Source organism: Ursus americanus, chromosome 22 (genome assembly GCF_024610735.1).
Source record: "Ursus americanus isolate L20-20 chromosome 22, mUrsAme1.1.p, whole genome shotgun sequence".
Taxonomy (NCBI): domain Eukaryota; kingdom Metazoa; phylum Chordata; class Mammalia; order Carnivora; family Ursidae; genus Ursus; species Ursus americanus.
Genome location: NC_142148.1, coordinates 47,937,819 through 47,962,012, shown reverse-complemented (window position 1 = coordinate 47,962,012; position 24,194 = coordinate 47,937,819). Strand labels below are relative to the sequence as shown.

The 24,194-nt window shown below is 44.4% G+C and overlaps 2 protein-coding genes and 1 pseudogene across 2 annotated transcripts in view; 2 read left to right on the top strand and 1 right to left on the bottom strand.

The window, feature by feature from the left end:
- ACSS1 (acyl-CoA synthetase short chain family member 1) overlaps positions 1-9,471 on the top strand; it is a 65,353-nt gene extending 55,882 nt beyond the window's left edge. Inside the window, exon 14 of the mRNA XM_045770931.2 lies at positions 7,806-9,471. Within this exon, the coding sequence (XP_045626887.2) occupies positions 7,806-7,985 (180 nt within the window). The 3' untranslated portion in view covers positions 7,986-9,471. The remainder of the gene's footprint in view (positions 1-7,805) is intronic.
- On the bottom strand, positions 2,585-2,952 carry LOC123775600 (small ribosomal subunit protein eS25 pseudogene; annotated as a pseudogene).
- Positions 9,472-17,629: 8,158 nt separating the features above from the next.
- Positions 17,630-24,194, top strand: part of APMAP (adipocyte plasma membrane associated protein) — a 37,545-nt gene continuing 30,980 nt past the window's right edge. Inside the window, exon 1 of the mRNA XM_045770933.2 lies at positions 17,630-17,789. Within this exon, the coding sequence (XP_045626889.1) occupies positions 17,698-17,789 (92 nt within the window). The 5' untranslated portion in view covers positions 17,630-17,697. The remainder of the gene's footprint in view (positions 17,790-24,194) is intronic.

Sequence of the window (24,194 nt, the reverse complement as noted above, 5' to 3'; positions counted from 1 at the left end):
ATATGGTGACCAACATAAAAAATTATTTAAAAAAACAAAAAAAAAAACCAAAAAAGAAAAAACAAAAAACATTCCAGTTAGTTAACATACAGCGTAATATTAGTTTCAAATGTACAATGTAGTGATTCAGCACTTCCATACGTCACCTGATCATACTCATCATAACCAGTGCACTCCTTAATATCCATCACCTACTTAACCCATCCCTTGCCTACCTCCCCTCTTGTAACCATTAGTGTGTTCTCTATAATTAAGAGTCTGTTTCTTGCTTTGCATCTCTTTTTCCCCTTTTGCTCATATATTTTGTTTCTGAAATTCCACATATGAGTGAAATCATATGGTGTTAGTCTTTATGGCTGGGTGTATATTATACACATACACACACATCTTCTTTATCCATTCTTCAGTCAGTGGACACTTGGGCTTCTTCCATAATTTAGCTATTGTAGATAATGCTGCTATAAACATTGGGGTACATGTACCCCTTTGAATTAGTGTTTTTGGATTCTTTGGGTAAGTACCTAGTAGTGTGACTGCTGGATTGTAGGGTAGTTCTATTTTTATCTTTTGAGGAACCTTCACACACAGTTTTCCAGAGTGGCTGTACCAGTTTACATTCCCACCAGCAGTGGAAGAGGGTTCCCCTTTCTCCACATCCTTGCCAACATCTCTTGTGTCCTGTGTTGTTGAGTTTAGCCATTCTAACAGGTATGAGGTGATACCTCATTGGAGTGTTGATTCGCATTTCCCCGATGATGAGTGATGTTGAGCATCTTTTCATGTATCGGTTGGCCATCTGGATGTCTTCTTTGCAAGACAGAATGTTCTGGTTTTCTGCATTCATGTCTTCTGCCTATTTTTTAATTGGATTTTTTGGGGTGTTGAGTTTGATAAGCTCTTTATAGATTTTGGATACTAACCCTTTATCAGATATGTCATTTGCAAAACATCTCCCATTCTGTAGGTTGCCTTTTACTTTTGTTGATTGTTTCCTCCACTGTGCAGAAGCTTTTTATTTTGATGAAGTCCTAATAGTTTGTTTTTGCTTTTGTTTCCCTTCCCTCTGGAGACCTATCTAGAAGGAAGTTCTATGGCTGATATCAAAGAGGCTACTCTCTGTGTTCTCCTTGTGGATTTTTATGGTTTCAGGTCTCACATTTAGGTCTTTAATCCATTTTAAATAAATTTTTGTGTCTAGTGTAAGAAAGTGATTCAGTTTCATTCTTTTGCATGTTGCTGTCCAGTTTTCCCAATACCATTTGTTGCAGAGATGGTCTTTTTTCCATTGGATATTCTTTCCTGCTTTGTCGAAGATTAATTGACCATATAATTGTGGGTCATTTTTGGTTTTTCAGTTCTGTTCCATGCATCTATGTGTTTATTTTTTGCTAGTACCATACTGTTTTGATCACTACAGCTTCGTAATATAACTTGAAGCCTGGAACTGTGATGCTTCCAGCTTTGCTTTTCTTCTTCAAGGTTTCTTTGGCTATTTGGGGGTCTTTTGTGGTTCCATACAAATTTTAGAATTGTTTGTTCTAGTTCTTGTGAAAAATGCTGTTTGTATTTTGATAGGAAATGCATTAAATGTGTAGTTGTTTGGGTAGTATAGACATTTTAACAATATTCGTTCTTCCAATCCATGAGCATGAATGTCTTTCTATTTCTTTGTGTCATCTTCAGTTTCTTTCATCAGTGTTTTATAGTTTCACAGTACAGAACTTTTACCTCTTTGGTTAGGTTTATTCCTCGGTAACTTACTATTTTTTGTGCAATTGTAAATGGGATTGATTCCTTAATTTCTCTTTCTGCTGCTTCATTATTGGTGTATAGAAATGCAACAGATTTCTGTATATTGATTTTATATCCTGTGACTTTAAGACAGTAAATCCCAAAACTGCAAAGAAAGCAAAACTCATATGTATCCTGTGACTTTACTGAATTTGTGTATCAGTTCTAGCAGTTCTTTGTTGGAGTCCTACGGGTTTTCTACATCGAGTATCATGTCATTTGCAAATAGTGAAAGTTTTACTTCTTCCCTGCTGATCCAGACGCCTGTTTCGTTTTGTTTGGTTGCTATGGCTAGGACTTCCGGTACTGTGCTAAATAACACTGGTGAGAATGGGCATCCCTGTCTTGTTCTTGACTGTAGAGGAAAAGCTCAGTTTTTCCCCATTGAGGATGATATGAGCTGTGAGTTTTTTTGTATGTGGCCTTTATAATGTTGAGGAACGTTCCCTCTAAACCTACTTTGTTGAGCGTTTTCATCATGAATGTACTGTACTTTGTTAGCTGCTTTTTCTGCACCTATTGAAATCATATGGTTTTTATCCTTTCTTTTATTAATGTGGTGTATCACATTGATTTGCAAATACTGTATCACCCTTGCAACCCGGGAATAAATCCCACTTGATTGTGGTGAATGATTTTTTAAATGTATTGTTTGCTAGTATTTTATTGAGAATTTTTGCATCTATGTTCGTCAGGCATATTGGCCTTTAGTTCTCTTTTTTAGTGGAGTCTTTCTTTCTTTTTGGATTTAATGAAGTTTTATTTTCAAAAATGTACAGTTGGTGGGATCTGTTCATGCATCTTTACCAGTAGCAGAGGCATCTCCACCCTTGGTGTTTCTGGTGTAAATTACTTGAGCTCTGTGCTTTGAAACCAGTTTTTAACGAGTCCTTTACTAAGGAGCTCCTCAAGGACTGCCGTGGCCAGGGAACCTCGAATCTTCAGTCTCCCAGAGACAACAGCTGGAGTCATAAGCTTATAGTTGAGAACTTCCTTACAGAGTTTGTCACTTTTTCAAACAAGACCAGGTTATTGAGCTTGTCCCAAACTTTGCCTTTGGACCACTTCTTTCTGGCCTTATTCCTGGATTGGTTCAGTGGGTCTTTATCTTTTTTTGGCTGACTTTTCAGCATCTTTCTTCTTCTTGTCCTTAGGCGGCATGGTGAAGCTAAGAGAACAGTGGCCACCCCTGCAGCCTGGCTAAGATGTCAGACAATAAGTTTCGTGGTGTCTATATCTGGTTTTGGTATCAGGGTAATGCTGGCCTCATAGACTTCATTTGGAAGTTTTCTTTCCTTTTCTATTTTATGGAATGATTTGAGAAGAATAGGTATGAACTCTTCTTTAAATGTTTGGTAGAATTTGCCTGTGAAGCCATCTGGGCCTGAACTTTTGTTTGCTGAGAAATTTTTGCTTATGGACTCAATTCTTTGCTGGTTATCAGTCTAAGTGTTCTATTTTTTCCTGTTTCAATTTTGGTAATTTATATGTTTCTAGGAATTTGTCCATTTCTTCTAGGTTGTCCAATTCTTTGGCATATAGTTTTTCATGATATTATCTTATAATATTGTTTGTCTTTCTGTGGTGTTGGTTATTTCTCCTCTCTCATTTGTGATTTTATTTATTTGGGTCCTTTCTCTCTCTCTCTCTCTCTCTTTTTGGTTGGCTTGTGGTTTATCAATTTTATTTTTTCAAAGAGCCAGCTCCTGGTTTCATTGACCTGTCCTAGCATTTTTTTTATTATTATGTTCGGTTAGCCAGCATATAGTGCATCATTAGTTTTTGATGTAGTGTTCAGCGATTCATTAGTTGCGTATAACACCCAGTGCTCATCAGAACATGTGCCCTCCTTAATATCCATCCCCCTGTTATCCCATCCCCCTACAACCTCCCTTCTGTAACCCTCAGTTTGTGTCCCAGTATTTTTTTACTTTCTATATCATTTATTTCTGCTCTGATCTTTATGATTTCCTTCCTTTTTCTGGATTTAGGCTTCATTTGTTGTTCTTTTTCTAGCTTCTTTGGGTTTAAGTTTAGATTGTTTGAGATTTTTTTTCTTAAGGTGGGCCTGTATTGCTAGATACTTCCCTCTTAGGACCACCTTTGCTGTATCCCAAAGGTTTTGTACTGTTGTGTTTTCATTTTCATTTGTTTCTATGTTTTTTAAAAAATTTTTTCTTTGATTTCCTGGTTGACCCATTATTGTTTTGTAGCATGCTGTTTCATCTCCATGTATTAGTGATCTTTCCACAGTTTTTCTTGTGGTTGATCTCTGGTTTTCATAACGTTATGGTCAAAAAATGTGCATGGTATGATTTCAGTCTTTTGTACTTCTTGAGGCCTGTTTTGTGACCTAATATGTGATCTATTCTGGAGAATGTTTCATGTGCATTTGAAGAGAATGTGTATTCCGCTGTTTTAGGATGGAATGTTCTGAATATATCTGTTAAGTCCCTCTGGTCCAGTGTGCCATTCAAAGCCATTGTTTCCTTATTGATTTTCTGTTTAGATGATCTATTAGTGTAAGTGGGATGTTAAAGTCACCTACTGTTATTGTATTATTAATTAGGTCCTTTATGTTTGTTGTTTTTTTAATGTATAGTTGGGTGCTCCCATGTTGTGGGCATAAATACTTACAATTTTTATATCTTCCTGTTGGATTATCCCCTTTATGATTATACAGTATCCTCCTTTGTCTCTTATTACAGTCTTTGTTTTAAAATCTATTTTGTCCAAAAGAAGTATTGCTACTCCAGCTTTCTTTTGACATCCATGTGCATGACAGATGTCTCTCCACCCCTCACTTTCAATCTGCAGGTGTCTTTAGGTCTAAAGTGAGTCTCTTGTTGGCAGCATATAGATGGGTTTGTTTTTTATCCATTGTGACACTATATGCCTTTTGATTAGAGTGTTTAGTATGTTTAAATTCAGAGTAATTATATTGGGTTTTTAAAATATTTTATTTATTTATTTGAGAGACAAGAGAGAGAGAAAGAGAATGCACGAGTGGGGAGAGGGGCAGAGGCAGAGGGAGAGGGAGAAGCAGACTCCCCACTGAGCAGGGAACCCAAAGCAGGGCTTGATCCCAGGACCCTGAGATCATTACCTGAGCCCAAGGCAGACACTTAACTGACTGAGCCACCCAGGTGCCCCAATTATTGGGGGTAATTATTGATAGATATGTATTTATTGCCATTTTATTACTTGTTTTGTCATTGTGTCTGGAGATTTTCTCTGATTCTTTTTTGTCTTTGTCATGTTTGGTTTCTCCTTTGCACTCAAAGAGTCCCTTTTATTTATTTTATTTATTTTTAAAAATTTTTTTTAAGGTTTTATTTATTTATCTGACAGAGAGAGAGACAGCCAGTGAGAGAGGGAACACAAGAGGGGCAGAGGCAGAGGAAGAAGCAGGTTCCCAGCAGAGCATGGAGCCCAATGCAAGGCTCAATCCCAGGACCCTGGGATCATGACCTGAGCCGAAGGCAGACGCTTAACGACTGAGCCACCCAGGCGCCCCAGAGTCCCTTTTAAAGTTAAAAATAGAACTACCCTAGGACCCAGCAATTGCACTACTACATATTTATCCAAAGGATACAAACATAGTGATTTGAAGGGGCATGTGCACCCCAATGTTTATAGCAGCAGTGTCCACAATAGCCAAATTATGGTTAGAACCCATCAGTAGATGAATGGATAAAGAAGTGGTATAGCTACACAATAGAATATTACTCAGCCATCAAAAAGAATGAAATCTTGCCATTTGCAATGATGTGGATGGAACTAGAAGGTATTATGCTAAGCAAAATAAGCCAGTCAGATACATACCATATGATTTCACTCCTATGTACCATTTAAGAAACAAAACAGATGAACTTAGGGGAAGGGAAGGAAAAAAATATAAGATGAAGATAGAGAGGGAGGCAAACTGTAAGAGACACAACTCTAGGAAAAAAACTGAGGATTGTTGGAAAGGTGATAGGCATTTAGGAGGGCATGTGATATAATGAGCACTGAGTGTTATATGCAACTGATGAATCACTAAATTCTACCCTGGTGTAACTAATAATATGGTATATATTAACTAAATTAAATTTAAATAAAGAATTAAAAAAAGAGTCCCTTTTAATATTTCTTGCAGGGCTGGTTTAGTGGTCACAAATTCCTTTAGTTTTGTTTGTCTGGGAAACTATCTCTTATTCTGTTCTGAATGATAGCATTGCTGGAGAGAGTATTCTTGGCTGCAGATGGTTCCCATTCAGCACTTTGAAAAAAAAATATATATGTGTGTCTGTCATCTATCTATCTATCATCTATCTATCTATCTATCTATCTATCTATCTATCTATCTATCTATCTCATGCTGCTCCCTTTTGGCTTGCCAAGTTTTTGTGGAGAAATTTCCAGCTAGCCTTATGGGTCTTCCCGTGTAAGTTAAGGACTTTTTTCTTAAGGCTTTTAACATTTTTCCTCTATCACTGTATTTTGCAAGTTTATAACATGTTAGTGTTGGCCTGCTTTTGTTGATTTTGTTGGGAGTTCTCTGTGCCTCCTGGATCCGGATGTCTGTTTCCTTCCCCAGATTAGGGAAGTTTTCAGCTATTATTTCTTCAAACAAATTTTCTGCCCCCTTTCATGTCTCTTCATCTGGGACTCCTATAATACAAATGTTTTTACATTTGTTGGAGTCACTGAGTTCCCGAAGTCTATTCTCATGTTTCCTAATTGTTTCTCTTTTGTTCAGTTTCATTATTTTCCATTATTTTGTCTTCTAGGTCACTAATTTGTTCCTTTGCTTCTTCCTTTGCTGTTAGTTGTATCGGGCCTGTTTCCAATTTCATCTCTTGTATTCTTCATCTCTGATTGATTCTTTTTTAACCCTTTTATCTCTGTAGTAAGGTTCTCATTGAAGTCTTCTATTCTTCTCTCAAGTCCAGTGAGTCTCCTTATGATTGTCACTTTAAATTCTCCATCATGCACTTATATCTCTTTCACTTAGATCTCTGGCTGTGGCTTTATCTTGTTCTTTCATTTGGGATAAATTCCTCCATCCTCTCATTTTTTCTAAGTCTCTACCTTCTTCTAAAACTTAGAGAGTTTAAATAGAGAAACACGTGGAAAGTACCAGCTTTCTGCAGCCCCTATGTGGTTTCTGAACACATCTCCTGGTGCCAGTGTGGAAGACACTGCCAGACCCCTATCCAAGGGAGTCTGTGTTGGAGACAGGTCTGGGGAAAAATGGGGCCACCTTGCCAGCCCCATTAGGTCTCCACTCCTTTCTTGGTTAACATTTACCCCACAGCCTTCCTTGGTTCAGAGGAGGTCCTCTGAGGTAGGAGCGGCCCCAGGCTCACCTGGTGTTATACAAAGTCAAGCTGTTGGCCCGGACTAGAGTTTCAGGGAGACCTGAACTCCCCTAGGTGAACTCAACCCTTTCAAAAGATGGGTAACTGTTAAATAAACCCCAAACACAGCTCTTAGCATATTGCTGTTGACATTAAGGGGGCCGTGGTTGTTTGAAAATGTTAAATGCTAAATTTTCAAACACTAAACAAGACAATGTTTTTCTCTAAAGTAGCTCTTACCTCTTATGTGAGCAAAAAGCAACCTTGGGCCAGGCCAGTGGGTGGAGACGAGTTGCCATGGCATATGCTTGGTTCTGTTGCTACCAGGGAACCCTCAGTAATGTAGCAAATGGGAGACAGATGTATCAGCAGTGAGGCAGACCAGGGTATGAGCAGACCCCACTTGAAGAAGGGCTTCAGCAAAACCCTTGACATGTGGTTGATCCTGACCATCGGGTTGATTTCAGTTTAAGTCCAGATTGTGGGTAGATAAAACTAGAGACCACAGCCCCCATGTTCTCTAGGGTAGGCCTGGCACCCCAGTCGTTCATTCCTGGGTCCTCAGTGAGGGTGTCATCCCCTGGGCAGAGCTCTTCTTATCCCAACACAATTGGATGCTGCTGGGAGTCTGGACACCACCCATACTTGAATGCTGCACCCCTTCCTTGCCAGGTAGTGAAGCGTCTTCCAAAAACTCGGTCTGGAAAAGTCATGCGGAGGCTCCTGAGGAAGATAATCACGGGCAGAACTCAGGATCTGGGGGACACCACCACCCTGGAGGACCCCAGTGTCATCACAGAAATCCTGAGTGCCTACCAGAAGCACAAAGACAAGCAAGCTGCCTCTCAGTGATGCACTCTGGTCAAGACCCAGTGGCCACACCCCTAACCGTCCTTCCAGAATGTAGCTCTCAGATTTGCTCATTTCCTGCTGTCTCAGAAGCCGTCCTCTTCCAGAGTATAACCCATACTGCCCCAGCGTGAAGTCTGTGCTAAGCCCTGCCTTCCTCCTGCTGAGAACCCAAGAAGAGGTACTGTCAGACATGCTAGCATTTGTTTCCCCTTCTCCTGAATTTGGTTTCCTGGAAAGAAAAGTCATTGTCATCTCCATTCTGTGTCACCTCCTGACAGCACAGGAGGGTGAAAAGCCTGGTAACATATGCCTGCTCAGGTGACTGAGAACTAGAAGCCATCATATTTTTTCCCCAGATGTTTCTAGGTACAAAAGGCAGAAATTTTATTTTTATACTTTTATATTTTGGAATAATGTGCAAATACACACAGGTAGTATGTGGGTTTACATGTACACACTCTTTGAAACATTTAGAGTTATGAAAATCGTTTGTGCCTCTGCTCATGGGGAAATGTGGAGAGGGTCAGAGGGTGCATTTTTAATGTTTGGCGTATTGCGGAATCTGTATTGGAAATGTTTGTACCTCTGTCTAAATATAGCTATCTTGAGAACTTTCAAACTTGTAGCATCCTTTTTTGGTATATATTTCTATTTCCCTTGGTTTATGTATAATGAACCTAACTCTTAGAAGTGGTGGTATGAATGTGCTCTGATTTTAGTTCTAGAACCACTCATGTATTCTGTTTCTCCAAGCTGTGATGTGGAAGGATTTCCTTCTCCACCTTGGATGCCTCTTGGAGGTCAACATGCTCCAAATATGTGGGGATGTTCAGGGAGGGAAGCCCATGAAAACTCAGGTGACTCCTCATTAGGGCACTAATTTGGCTAGAAATGGGTCCTTGAAAACTGCCTGTCCTTCATTCTGTGGTTGGTGTGGGAAGAACCACAGAGGTACAAGGATGAAACTTGGAACTCTGAATCAAATCCCTCTCTCTTTTTTAGGTATGGCTTAAGTCATCTGAACATTAGCAAGATGACATAAGTCATTAGGTTGCAGAATGTTTATTTATTAGCTAAGCATACAGGGGCTGATGGCATGGAGTACAGGTGAAGGCAGCCTGCTGAGCTGGGTCCTTGGGAAAGGTTTTCCTTATCTATACCCCATGTAATATGGTGCCTTGCAGCTGTCTAGGTGTTCAAGGGGTATCTGGGGTACTGAGCACCTACTGTGGGTCATAACTGTGCTTGCTTCTCTTTGATTAGGTATGTCTGTGACACCAATGCGGTGGCCACTAGCTGTAGCCCACAGATATACTGAGTGATGGTCTGTTCTCTGTCACTAAGCAATAAGCAGCGCTTAGCAACAGAGACCTGCGGCATGTGTGGTGGACCTGGCGGACTGTGGCTATGGCACTGTTTATGAAATGGCTTGGATATAAACCTGGACAGTGGCCAGGGCAGTTCAAATAAAGCTTTATTTTGTTCATTCTCTTCTCTCTGTGGTGATGTTTTTGATCAAATAATGCTATTGCTGTTGCTGAATATAATCCTAAGGACAAAACTGGAAGGGGCCTATCCATTCAAAAGAGAACACTTAAAATCCAATGGGGAGGAAATCCATTACAGGGAGGAAATAGAGACTAAGAGCTCACCTCTCTCAGACTGTTATTTGGTAAGCTACCTGTGTCTAGATTGCTGTGCTATCCAATACACTAGTTCTACGTAGCTCTTTAGGTGTAAGTAAAAGATACATACATAGAGAGAGTAGAATGGAGTAAAATATTCTGTTCCACAGTGGCCGTAGCCACGTGGCCAGTAGCTACCAGATTGGACAGCATGGACAACAACATTCCCACCATCACACAGCGTTCTGGTGGTGGGCGCTGGTCTGAACACCGATGACGAGGAAGCTGAAACGGTCTCAGGGTCACAGACGGCATCTGTGAGAAGCGCAGGCTTGCCTGAGAGAGACATCCCCGGGCCCAGAGTTACCTTTTCCCTGGATGCGGGTGGATGAGGTTTCTGTGTCCTTCACTGAAAGGAGAAGCTGCTTTTAGAGAATACGCTGAACCAGGTATACGGTGCCAGGGGGTGTGGGATGTGAGAGGCCCCAGGCTGGTCGGCTCCTACAAAGGCTGGACCGACTGCTGCCGCCAAAGCAGGATGTGGGAATGGCTGTTCCCAGGGACGGTGTGTGTGCTTGTGCTCTGGGGGAAGGGGGCAGGGAGGCTGGGGGATTTGCAGGGGCCTGAGCCAGGCGCTGAACGCACGGAAAGACAACTCACTGTGGAGAGACATGTTTTTGCACCTCAGGATGCGGTGGGAAGTCACAGTAGGATTACTCCTTTAGGGGAATAGCCTGTGGCCACAAGACAGGATGCAGACAGGGGCTACAGTAGGCTTTTGGCTGCCCTGGGACAGGGCCTGTCTGAGAACAGAACAGCACAGAAAAAATGGAGCCTGGAGGGAGAGGTACAGAGGCTAGTCAAGCTGTATCAGGCCTGCTCTGACCCCAGACGTCACTTTTTGCTTTGGATTTTCCGTCATAAATGAGATGTCCTGACAAAGACTGAGTCAGGGCCACAGAGAAACAGAAGAGCAGGCAGCTACAGTGAAAGAGGAGATGTCTGATGGTGTGGGAACAGACAGGGTCAGACTGGGATCCAGAGACAGCTAATCTCGGTGCTAAGGGTGTCTCCAGGCCAGCATGAAATTGGTAATGACCACAAATCCCAGAGGCAAATTCTACTCAGATTCAGAAAACAAGCAGTATGGGGGGCGCCTGGGTGGCTCAGTCGTTAAGCGTCTGCCTTCGGCTCAGGGCGTGATCCCAGATCCCAGATCCCTGGGATCGAGCCCCGCATCACGCTCCTCTGCTGGGAGCCTGCTTCTTCCTCTCCCACTCCCCCTGCTTGTGTTCCCTCTCTCGCTGGCTGTCTCTCTCTCCGTCAAATAAATAAATAAAATCTTAAAAAAAAAAAGCAGTATGCAATATCTTTGAAGAATAATTCTCATTTAGAGTAGCTAAAAGAAAACAAAAGTTGTGCTCAAAGGGAAGATTCAGCTTTTCAACATAACTAATTCCCAAAGGGAAAATGTCCCTATTAAATCTAAAAATAGAGAAAAAGAAATCATGGCTAACATTAATGACACGAGTGCACAGCGTTTATCTAAAGAGAAGTCATGAGCTGATTCAGGCGAATGCTCATCCCTGGTTTACCCACCGCAGTGAGTTCATGGTGAGGAAAAGGGACTGTGAATTCTCAGTTTCCCCAGCCTGACTGGAGAGAGGGGATTTGGCTGTGGAATTAACATGAGCTCTTGGCTGACTTGCACCCACTGCACAGACCACCCTCAGGATACCCAACATCAGGAACAACAGCAGCAGTGGTCGCACTGCTGGGCACTGTGTGCAGGGAGGCCCTGAGAAGGTTCTGGATTCCATCCACCAATCTCCTCCTTCTGTGGCCCTCTGAGGCAGACACCCTTATCCCAGCTTCACAGGAGAGGTGGGGAGAGACAGAGCCAGGGTGTGGATGGAGCCTGTCTGGCTCCACCCTTGATCGCCATGCTCAAACCAAAGGTGTGGCCCCTTCCTTCGAGAGCTTTGAAGAATATCAACGGCATTTTATTTTTATTATTTTATTATTATTTTTTAAGGTGCTTTACTGTTGACCTCTGGGGTCAATGAACTATTATCTCAGATAGGGGTAAGAAGCCGAAATCCAGGCCAAGAGGAAGCTTTCCTGGAGACAGTGCTTTTGGAGGGGGTGGTGATGCCAACTTGAGTTTCAGTGACCTCTCATTGGAGTTATGTAAGTTTTCCCTTCATCAGTTTGGGAATTTTGCTGCATAACAGGATTAAACCAAATATATACGTAATTTCTGGGCCTGTGAATACCAACTGTCTTTGTTTCTTGCAGTATTATTTTTTGTTGACTTGTTTTTATTCATCCTGCATGGGCTCTGCAGGGCTTCTTGGATCTGCAGTTTGATATCCACCTTGATTTAATCAGTTTTGGAAATACCTAAATCATTATCTCCTCTAATATAGTTTTTGTGTATTTGGTCGCCTTTTTTGAGGAACCCGACCTTCCCATATGTTGGAACTTCTCACCTTCTATTTTCTAGATCTCTTATTGCTTTCATCTCCAGTGTCCTGAAAGCAGAGCCTGAGATGAGGGCCTGCGTGCAGGTGATTTGCTTAGGAATGGGACTATAGGGACAGGTGTGAGGAATGGGAGTGTGAAACAGGGAAGGAGGGAAACCAGCGCAAGCAGGTGCAGCATTCTGTCAGGCAGCACTGTGAATCCCTGCTCAGTCTCCCATGACTCAGTAGGGATCTTAACCGTGTGTCTCTGACCCAGCTCAGAACTAGCTTTCTGAAATGTTGCATGGCCTCTCAACTTTGTCTTCTGGAATCTGCAGATGCATTCAGGAAAAAGTGGCTCCCTGCACTGGGCTCACCTCCCTGAGCCTCTGTCTCCAAAAAAGCCCTCCTGCTTCTGCCCTGGTTTATAAGTATCGGAGTATCATTTTTGTTCTCACTTACCTTGCTCTCTGGAGAGAAAAGAGGGGTAAGAAATAAAGAAGCCTCTGTTCCTACACTCTCTTGCTCAGTTGCCCAGATTCCTCTTCTCCCTATCTTGAGGATATGGGGAGACTGGGGGATGCCCCCAAATTTGTTCCCAGTCAGCCATGCCAGAGGCAAGCTGTGACCCTCCAAGCACAGCCCCAGGGAGTTCCATCAGTGGCCTTCGCTAAATGTGAAGCTGAAGTGCCTGCCTGCAGCAGTCTTTATTCCAAACAACAGAGAAGCAGCTGGTTAGTGCCCTTGGCGCCTGCACCAAAAGGTAGCAACTATGGCCAAGAAGGCCACAAACCAGAGGGCAACAATCTGAGTCTAAATAAACCTAGAAAGAGCAAAGGGGAAGAAAGCTGGGGCTGGCTGGCCTAGGACATCATCAACAAACTGGTAAGTACCAAGGAGTTTAGAAAGCCCATTGGAATAGTTGGCCTGCCAACTTCTTTTGCAGACAGGATAGGATTTTCTTTGTAAGAGCCACCAACTGGGTAACTGTGTCTAGTGTCCTTGCTCCTGGAGACCAAACTTCTGCTGAGCAGCCTTCTGGATGCACAGCCTGATTTTGGGCTGATTCTTTCCCAAAGAAGGATGTCACCTCAGCCAACCACACATCTCTTTATTCCTGAATCAGGGAAACACTTAAGTCTTACACGTATGCATATGTTTGCTTAAAAAGGCAGAGCAGAAATCGTCCAAAGGGAAATAACGTTGCTTTCAAAACAATGGTTTCGGGGTGTAATGAAATGTGATTAACGAGTGATGTGTGCCAACCAGGAAATGTCAGTGCTAAGATTCCCGAGGAAACAACGGAGGAAATGAGCTCACTTCTCAACAGAGGTAATAATAATGAATGTCCAGGTCTATGCAGATGCTGACTGGTGGATGTCTTTCCCACTGAGCACCTTTTCCTACCAAGTCAGGGTTGACCTTAAGAATCCTCCTTATTAGGGTAATTAAGGCAGTTTTCTCCAGTCAGCTTATTTATAATCCTTACCTCTCCCCTTGCCTGCCTCTCATTGGGGCAGACATCGTTCAATGAGCCAGCCCTGCCCTGCTCGTGACTATGCCACCTAGTCTCCTCTCTCATTCCCCCTCCCGCCCCGCCCTGAATGCTCAGTGGAACATGGGACCCTGTCCTCTAACACAGCAATCAGACTTGGGCACCTCCCCAAAGTTGGGAACATCAGAGTCTCAGTCCAGGAATCTAGACTGAGGACAAAGAGACTGTAGTTAGCTGGGGGATACCTGAAATGGGAGGTCATAGAGAGCTGGGCTTGAGGCAATAATTTCCTGCCACAGGCATGTCCAAGCAGAGAATGCTGGCATATCAGGACGCATTTAGATGCAAGCACAAACTTCTCTGCTGACCAGGCCTTGGATGCACAAGGGGTGGTTTTCCTCATGTAACCCAGAAGCCCAGGGGTACATGGTTGCTGGCAGGAGTCAGCAGCCTAGGTTTTCTGTTCTTGGCGTGTTGTTTTTTAGACCTCAGGGTGATTTTCCACAGTCACAAGATAGTACTTCCATTCTAAGCAAAACTCTGGGGTCAGAGCAGGATAAGAAAGGGCAGGACCCTAGCTCTCCCTTTTATTGGAAAAGCAGGAACTTTTCCTGGAGGCCAAAAGAAACCCTAGATTTCTGCTTTTAACTCAAGGCCAGATTCTAGCCTGTGTCACTGTATCCAGCTCTAATAGAGGGCAGCAAAGACAAGGACGAAGACGAAAAGTCCCATAACAAGGCTTGCCGCAGAATCACGCAGGGATGAAGAGACAAAACACAGTGAGGTACCAGGGAGGTGGAGGGCAATACCGCTCATGTTTTTCCAGGTCCTCATGCCAGTCCCTGTGAAACTAGGCTTCACTTTCTGTTTTGGAATTTCGTGAGATATCCCCATATCCTTCCAATAAGTCCCTCCGTCATCTTAAGTGGGCTTTTGTGAATGTCTGTGGCAACTGGATGATCTCTGACACTTTTTCTACTCTGAACAAGCTATTCTACATTCTCTCACTTTACACTCCCCACTGTCCCACCTGAGCTGACACCAGAGCTTCCCATCACAACACAACACAGCTTGAAGTCCTGTTTGGAGCGGGTCACCCCTGCCCTCCTGGCTTCAGGGAAGGGAGAAGGGCTGGCTTGTCGCTCTTCCTCACCACTTTAGAGCGTCTCTCATAAACTTGAAGTCTACCCTGATTGTCACCCCCTTGCTGACCAATCCATGGACACCCCACGCTTCCCTCTTAAGCCTGTTTCTTGTCCTCTTCCATCCCCTCAATCTGCCCATTATAATCCTACTTACCCAAGGCCTGGTTCACACGTTACTTCCTCCATGAAATCGTCTAAGAGCACTGCTACCTGATGGGACTTGTTCCTTGTGGTCCCAATGCACTGTGTGGTTCCTCCGTGGCACTGGTTTAGGTGGTTATTATGCTTATCTCCCCTCGGAGATTGTAACATGTCTGCACGTTGGCTTACCTATTTCACCTTTGTTTGTCACGGCACTTGCTTAAGCGCCTGAAGGGCTTTCAGGAGATAGCTACAAAAGAAATGGAAACAGTATGGGATTGGGAAAAAGCACTGGACTGGAAATAGGGAATATTTCTAGTTTAAGCTGTGAGGTGCACTACTGGCTGCGTGCTCAGCATCACTGCCTCTCCTTCCCTGCTGGCAGAACCCTGATTTGTTGAGATAAATGCCTTCCACGTGGGCCAGAGTTTCAATGCATGTGGGCCTCATCCCACTCTCAGGGTGCATGGGGGTGGTTTCTGGTTGGTCTAACCCAATGGTCTGCAATCAGGGGCTATTATGTCTCCTAGAGGACACTTGGCAATGTCCAGAGACATTACTGATTATCATGACTGGGTAGGATGCTATTGGCATCTAGTGGATGGAGGCCAGGGATGCAGCTAAACACCCTGCAATGCACAGGAGAGCTTCCTCTGCCATCCCCAGCAAAGAATGATCTGGCCCAAAATATCAGTGGTGCTGAAGTTGAGAAACCTGGTCTAACCGATTACATTGGTCCCATCTCCCTGCTGATAACTGGGTGGCAGCTAGGCTAGAGCCTGGAAGAGAATGGAAACAAACCACAACCAGCAATGTGGATCTCACCATGAAAAATGGTACTAAACTGTGCCACCCAACACAAACAATCTAAGCTCAAACCCTTTAATTTAGCTCATTTAGACCATTTGCTCTAAGACAAGCTGATCTCCCAATAGCTCCACTTGGACTCATGTGTTCCAGGTAAGACCACTGACTCCCGCAACGAGTCTCCTAGTTTACAAATTCTGGCCCATCCCTGCCAAGACCATCTGTTACAAACACCAGCCCTAACCCCTCAAGGACTTTCCGTAACTCCCCCATTTTTGAGGAGCCTCACAGGTCCTCTGGTGAATTTCTTTGCTGCAACAAGTTCAATAAACCTAACTTCTTGTTACTATTACTTACTTTTGACAGGTATGTTCCTGGCTGCTTTTGGTTGGTGGGCTTTAATGCTGGGCATGGAGTACAAATAATTCCAATTCAATGAGCTAAGTCCTATACTTGGGGCATGTTCAAAGTGGCTTAGACACAAAGATGTTCTGCTTAAGAAATTAGGGGAAGAATTTTCAGCAATGATACTTGAAGTGAGTCCTAAATAACAGAAGTTGTTTTGGCGAAGTGGTGAAGGAAAGCATTTTCACAAGAAGGAATAATATGGACAAAGGCAGGGAGGCATAGAATTAGAAACAGCAAGCAATGCTGAGTGTCTGCAACATAGCAGGAGGGATGATCCAGACAGGAAGGAAGGGGCCAGATCATGCAGTGCTGTTTAAAGTATCCTGGATCTAACAGCTATACTGGTTGATTGGCTAGGAAATGAAGTAACATATTACCAAGACCTTAATTATATCCCTGCCAGGCATGATAATCCCTGCAGAACTGGATTTATGTGAGAACTCATCACTTCTCTCATGCTGGTTCTTCATCTCTTGTAAGTCGTATGGGATTCTAGTGCCACCTAACAGTAAGAAAGGCCATGGCATGTTTGATCAGGAAAGCCTTTAAGTGCAATATGGAAATTAATTCTTATACTTCATTTTGAACGTGCCTTTTCTAGAGATGATGCACAGAAATGGGACTTGGTTTCCTCTGCCTGGAAATCCTGTTTCTTCTCAAAATCCAGGTCCTTAACCCATCAAATGTTCTCACAAGATCATGTTACTCCCCTTTAATGCAATTTTTGCATTTCACGTTTCTCTTTATGATGACCTGATTAAAGTCATCTCTCACTAGTTTAATTTCAGTGAGGGAGCTTGTCTGTGGTTTGCTCACCACCACCTCCCAGCACCTAGAAATATATCTACTTAAAATACTGTTAAATGATTGACCTGATGATTACTTCGTGCTTTCTTAAACCTTATCTGTTGTCATTAATGATTTCTATATACCCCGCTTTTACGTCTAAGGGTAACCCTTTCACAAACCTTATCAAACGTTCTGTTGTAGCAAAAAGACTTAATGGCCTTAATCCAAAGAGCAGTAAATTTTCCCCTTAACGGGATCTGTTCGTAAAAGGTCATGATTTTCAGGTGGGCATTACTGCCCTCGTAAGCCTCCAGTACGAACTCGTTATTTATTTATTTTTACCCCGCCTATACGAACCGGGGTCTTTGTCATTTAACAAGCAGTGCCATCTTCTACCTACACAAAAGGCCAGCATCTCAGCCCAGACCCGCCTATGTGCTCCGTTATGCGCCTAACGATTACTGCGGTCCCACCGCCAGCAATAAAAGGAACGCAGGAAGCGCAGGGGCTGGGTTGGAGGAGCCCGCGGTTAGACCACGCGCGGACGTGTCCGCACTGGCTCGGGGCCCGCTTTCGAGCCTGGCGCCCGGCCAGGGGCGCCCGGGCCTCTGCCCACTCGAACTCGCCGAGAGTTCGAGTGGGCCGCCGAGAGACGCTCTAGAGGCCGCCATGCCAGGGGCCAGAGGGGAGCGCTACGGACGTCACTTCCGCGCGCGGCCGGGGCGGGGCCGAGGGCGGGGCGGGGCCCAGATCTGGGCGGGCAGGGGCGGGCCGGTGCAGAGCTTGCACCGCTCTCTCCCGGTTATTGACGGGCTGAGGGGCTGTGGCACTGACACAATGAGCGAGGCGGATGGGCTGCGGCAGCGCCGGCCGCTGCGGCCGCAGGTCGTTACGGACGATGGCCAGGCCCCCGAGGCCAAGGACGGCAGGTAGGCCGGGCCCCTGGACGTGGGCGGCGAATGGCCGGTCGACCCTCCCTAATCACTAGGACCGCAATAACAGCAGTTGGGTAAATGCGTTGCCAAGCGCGGTGCAGGCGCCATCCCATTTAATTCCCCGGGCAAAACTCATTTATAGGGGAGGAAACAAGGCTCCGACGCACCTGCCAGGTTCTTGAGGTCTGGGTGCACTCTGCGCGCAATTTCAGCATTGTTCCCTAGCTCTTGGGGTCCCGAGACCGCCTCGCTCCGTTTCTGCCCCTTTCTGCTCCTCACTCCTTCCCCAGCTTACAGAGCGGTTGCTTCCTCGCCTTTCCCCCTCCTTCTCCCCCTCACCCCGTCCTTCCTGCTGACTTACCCGATCCTCCGGGGGAGAGCCACCTTGCCACGGTTCTAGGTCTTCCCAGCCCCTCACTCTCACTGTCCTGAAAGGAAGTCGGAAAGCGTGCTCGGGTCGCGCCTCGTGTTCCAGCGAAGAGCTGGCCTCCGCACCTGTTCTGCACCTTCCCACCGCTCGCTGTGTGACCATTTTCACTGTGGTTTTCAGGAAAAAGTAGAGAACAGAAGTGACATTGGTAAGCAACTTTTGTGAGAATTTAGGCTTGCAGATTTTTCCTGATAGGGACGGAGAAACTTAGGAAACTTGCTAATGCCTACCTAATAAAAAAAATCTCAGATTTTTGGCCTTCACTTCTCCCAACCTTCCAGAATTTAAGTATACTATGTTTTGTTAGCTAAAAACTGAAGCAGGATCCTTAAACATACATTTAAAAATATAATACTTCGCTCTTTAATTTTGTCTCCTGAGTCTCCTAACTGTGAATTTTTAGGGAGAACCAAGAGGCCCCATGCAGACCAACCTCAAAGTTGTGGAACTGATTGACTTATTCTTATAAGTTAATAGATATATTGAAAATATTTATCGGTGTGCCTGGGGGTGTTGTACGTAATGAGGGCTAGTTTTTGTGGGGACAGACTGAATATTCACTGATGATAATAAGAGGACCACACTTGAAGGAGGGCTATAGCAGAGAGAACTGTTTTGGCTTTAGAAAGACAATTTGCAGAGAAGAGAATTTGGTAATATTTGACTCCTGGGGCCGGTGGAAAGGTCAGTAATACTGAATAAACTCAGAAGTTTCCAAGGACACAGGACTTTCAGTGCTAACCCTGGGCAAATCAGGACAAGTTGGTCACCTTACTGATTGTGGATATTGTGAAGTCATGGTCTGCTGATGACTGAGGAGCTTTTTAGAATGAGCATGCAAGGACTGGCAGTGCTTTACTACAGAAACCATGAAAACAAGTCTTGCTCATACACTTCTACATGGGAAATGAAAGAGCAGCTGGCTCTCGAGTTTGCCTTGAAGTGCGGTGTGTTGAAAACCAGGGCATACAGCACCTGAGGGCACTTGTTGGTTGGGCCCAACTCTCAGATGGGCTTCTCTGACACTCTTGACCGCAAGGCAGAGGGGGCAGATTTAATTAAATTGTTTTTCAGTTTCTCTGTGGGATTTCTGACTTAATGGAAGGATGAATTGGATGTTGCAGAATCATCATCTGCTGCTGTTCTTTTCCACTCTGCCTTTTACAAAACTGTGTGTGTGTGTATTTATTTATTTATTTTTAAAGATTTTTATTTATTTATTTGACAGAGAGAGAGACAGCCAGCGAGAGAGGGAACACAAGCAGGGGCAGTGGGAGAGGAAGAAGCAGGCTCCCAGCGGAGCAAAGAGCCCGATGCGGGGCTCGATCCTAGGACTCTGGGATCACACCCTGAGCCGAAGGCAGATGCTTAACGATTGAGCCACCCAGGCGCCCTGAACTGTGTATTTCAGGCATTTTCTTGACAATGTCCCTGTCCATGAACATTGTTCTTATTTTCCTGTGTTTCTCTCTTTCTCTTCTTATGTATTTGATCCCATTTCTATATATCTGTAATGGTCTCTTTTTTTCAAAATGAGTTTTCACTCTTTCTGCATTTATTACCATAGCCCTATAGTTGTTTTTCTTATTTTTCTGATGTGAAAACCTAAGATAGGAAAGCATTGTGTATAGTGGGTGAAGTAAAGGAATCTGAAGGAAGTAGAAATCTGACGACTATAGAATAAACCGTAGATGAGCTAGGCAGGAAAAAGAAAACCTTGACTGATATGTTATTCAATCAGGAGAACAGAAGTAGGACAGTAGATTTTAGGGGAAGGGACACCTAGTGTTACCTTAGCTAGTCTCCTGACTCTTGACATGAAATGTGATGGTAGCTCTGTTTGACTGCTGAGGTCACTGAGGTCTATGTGAGTGAAGTGGTTTATATAGAGTAATGGAGTCAAAAGAGAAGCAGAAATAAATGAATAAGGATAGCATTGGCAGCTGGACAGTGATTGAGAAACATATTTTTAAAATTATGCTTTGGAAATAAGGTTTTATGCCAAACCTCTTGAATTTCTGTATTTAAGCTATAATGGGGAATGTGGTCATTAAGTCCTTTTATTCAGTGTGGAATATAGCCGAGCTATGCATTTTAACATTCTAGTGCAAACTTATAATTATTATTATTTGGCATAAGTTTCTCCAAATGCTTTACAAACTCTACCAGAAGGATTGTAACACTGATACTATTCCTTCTCTTTTGGAACATAGTTCAGTCTTGGAAGAGAGAATAGCTGTTTAATGTCTCTGTGTAACTGTTAAGGATTGAAGAGTGAATACATTGAAAATTTAACAGCTGCTTTTTCAATAAACTTCTGATGGGTTTTAAGCTAATTAAGAATCTCTACCACATTCATTTTCCTTTTCCCTTTATAAGACTGAAGAGTAAGGAAGGCAGGGTGGAGAAACAGATGGGGCCATCATAAGGTTGTGGTCATGAGGAGTCAGGAATCAGTGTTTTCTTCTCATCCCTCCCCTTGGGTGTATGTTTCAAATGGCTGTTTTAACTTGTTTCTAATTTATTTTCAATGCTAAAATGAATGAAGACATCTACAGCCAGAGAACTCCAGTTTAAAGGAATGTGAGAAACCAACAAATTCAAGGTGCAGTCAGTTAAAAGACTGGGCTTGCTGCTGTTTGACTTTCTCAGGTTCTAGGGGTCACCTCGACACCTGTGGCTCTGGTCCATGGATTTGTGGCTAATGGGTTTTCCACAAAACCACAGGTTGTTTTTGATTTCATGGAGTCTTCAGTCTATGGCTCAAGGCCCTGATGTCCTGTATGCAGAAGGGGATGGAGAATACCTTTTAGGTTTGCCTGGTGAAGTTACAGAGGATTTTGCAAAACGAGGCTGAGCTGACAGTTATTGCCAACTCCTGTTGCATCACCATGATTCCTCTCTTGGCCTTAGAAATGTAGGAAATTTCAGGGTGCAGATGTCCTGAAGGAAGTGAACATCACTTTGGGCTCTTCCAAGAGATTGGAGCAAACAAATTGATTTCCCACAGTTCATCTGGAAGGGAAGTTGCCAGCCTTCCTGGGTGTGTCAGCACAGATTGGAGAAGAGAATATCATGGGAATGTGCAGCAGTTTGTCAGTGAAAATGGGTAGGGATAAATGGAGTGCCCTTTATTTAAGTTAACGTGAGGCAGGTGTGCAGAGGCAGGGGGCAAACAGAGGAAAGGCAGAATTATAGGTGACTGTGAGTTTGTAGGAATGAACCTTGGGCCAAAATAAATGTGCCCAGAGCTTGGGTAGAGAAGTCCCACTGCCAGACAGTCACAGACTCAGATGCCTCCAGGAGAGCAGCACTCCTGCTACCTGTCATTTATGGAGCGCTTTTCTTGTTTCGGACTCTGGTCTTGGCACTGCACATACATCCGTCACTTGGTTTAGTTCTTATAAAATCCTGATGTGGTAAGGTCTGTAGCAGGTGTGGGGCCAGGAGAAGAGGAGCTTTGTGTATCTCTCTGAAGAGTGGAGAGCCCTGTGCACCGGCTCTGAAGCCTTAGGTTTCCTAGATCTCTGCTTTTTCAAGAGAAGCTGGAAACCCAGATTTTTATGTGAAATCTCCTTGTTTTTCAGTTATGGCAATTAAAGCCATTTTGTGGAGTGACAGTTATGGTTTAGACTAGAGCTTTGCTTTGAGCTCTGGGCACCACATTTTATGGAGAATTTTGACAAACTCTGAGACAACTGGGAAAGTTCTGCAAGCCACACCAGCTGAGGGACTCCTGCGGGACTGGGGATGCTTTGCCCATGAAAGGTGGTGTGATCACGGACATCCAGGAGGTCAAGGGTTTGCTCCTCCCGAGGGCACACATCTGGGCCCAGTCAGTGCAAGCAAAGGGAAAGTGTCTTTCTTAGAACATGTTGCGTGACCCGAGCATCCATTGTCCCCCAAGTAAAAGAATTAGGGAACTGCTGTATGCTGTAGCCTTCACGGACATCCACCCTGCACACTGGCTGGCACTTCTCTGGGCATCAGGGCCTGTGAGATCTGCCCCTGGCTGTGGGCTGGACCTATTCCACCAGATTCCCCTCGCTCACCGTGTGTCAGCTTGCCTACCTGCCATGGCCATTCTGTCTCTGTGGCCAAGGTTTGGGAAAGGGGGCTTAAAGTTAAACAAACCCCTTAAAGTATGTATTCTTCACTCATGCCAAGTTCTTGTTGAGTCCTACTGTGTTACCTCTGCTTGCATTGCTCTGCCCCAGGTATTTGATTTTTTCCCACCTTCACTGAAGTCTCCGTTCAGAGGTCATCTGCTTTGACCCCTGTGTGTGGCCAGCGCCCCCCCCCCCCGCCCCGCCCCTGATCCTGCTGTATTTTTCTTCATTGTATTTGTCACTGTCTGGTATCTGCTTATTTACTAGAATATGCAGAGGGCACGAGACTTTATTTATTGCTCTCCTCTCAGGGCCTTGGATAGTACTTGGCACATGTGTGTAGTTGATTATTAAATGCTGTATGTGAAGGATTAAATGAGCTGAGGCTGTGCTGTCTGATACGGTAGTCACTTATCATATGTAGCTATTGAAACTAATTGGACTAATATTAAAAATTCAGTTCCTCATTTGTACTGTGTAGGGAGTTTGAGGGGTTTGCGGGCTGATCAAGGAAAAAGATAGGAATATGAGGTGGCAGTGGCTCACATGAGCTTTATTGGGTGACACTTGGACAGGGTTGCATGTGGGACCAGTCTCTCGTGGCAGGAGATGGGGCCACAGTCTAGAACAAGAGGGGAGTGAGGGGGAAGGAGAGGGGCCTCCTCTGTCTAGATGAGTCCCTGGTTCAGAGAGCTCCAGGGGCAGCAGCTGCAGCTCAGGGCCTTAAAACTTCCGGGCCCTGTCTTATCAGTGGGTAACTGCTGTTGGTGAGGTTTACAGCGTATGCAAAGCAGGCAGACTCTAAAAGACTAAAAATTTGCTTGTTTGGCTATTTTTAAAAGTTTGAGTGTGGTGCTGATGGGCCTTTGGAGCTAATGGGTCTTACAGCCTGCAGTGAAGAAATAAAACAACGTAGGGCCATACGTAGTGGCCGTCTTTGGCTCATTTAGGTAACATGCTAGCCGCATTCCAGGTGCTCAGCTCCTGCGCGTAGCTAGTGGTTTCTGCATTTCTATCATTGTGGAGCATTGTGCAGAGTTCTGTTGAATAGCTACAGCTCAAGGAGTTTAAGTGGTTGTAAAACCTGACCACCGAACTTTCCAGTAGAGGCTGTGTCTCATGATCAGTCGGGGGATGTTGATGGACATCTGTCACCAGGTGGTGAGTTGGATGAGGTCAGTGGTATCCAGCTGCACATGAGGGACAACTGGGGAGCACGAGAAAAAGGGACCCTAGGCCCACACTGGCCTGCCCAATCAGAATTCCCGGGCCTTGTCTAAAGTTGCCCCAGTCATCTGGTGTAGCCAGTCCAGGGACTGGCCACCTTTGGGCGGCCTCTGAATTTTTCCTCAGCATTTTAGACAGTGATTGTCAGAGGCATTCTCTAGAACTCTGGCAAGGATTGGCTCCCAATTTCTGGCTTCCTTTCTAGCTGGAAGCACCCGCTTTCAGTCATGGCTGGACGTTTTCTTCTGAGGATCAGTGAGCCTTTTACTATTGTGTGAAGGGGAACCAGGTATTCAAGTGGGGTGTCACAATCTGTGAGTTGGATTACTAAATTAAGATTTTAAAAAAATGTAAGCTACAGTGTGGTATAGGAGACTTTACAGTACAGGAGTCTAAGACAAATGAGGATGTGTTTTATGTAGAATCGTGTTAGGTGAGGAAAAGGTGAAGTAGCACTTTGGCCAGAGGGTCACCACTTTTGTTGATGATAGCTCTGTGGTGAAAGATTTTACAATGCAGTTTGCCCTAAGGGACTGCACCTCCCCTGGGCTGGGGGAGGTGGGGGAGGAGTGATTAGTCAGCCCCTTTCAAGGACTCGGACTTCCTTGTTGGACCTTGCCCGAAGGATTTGTG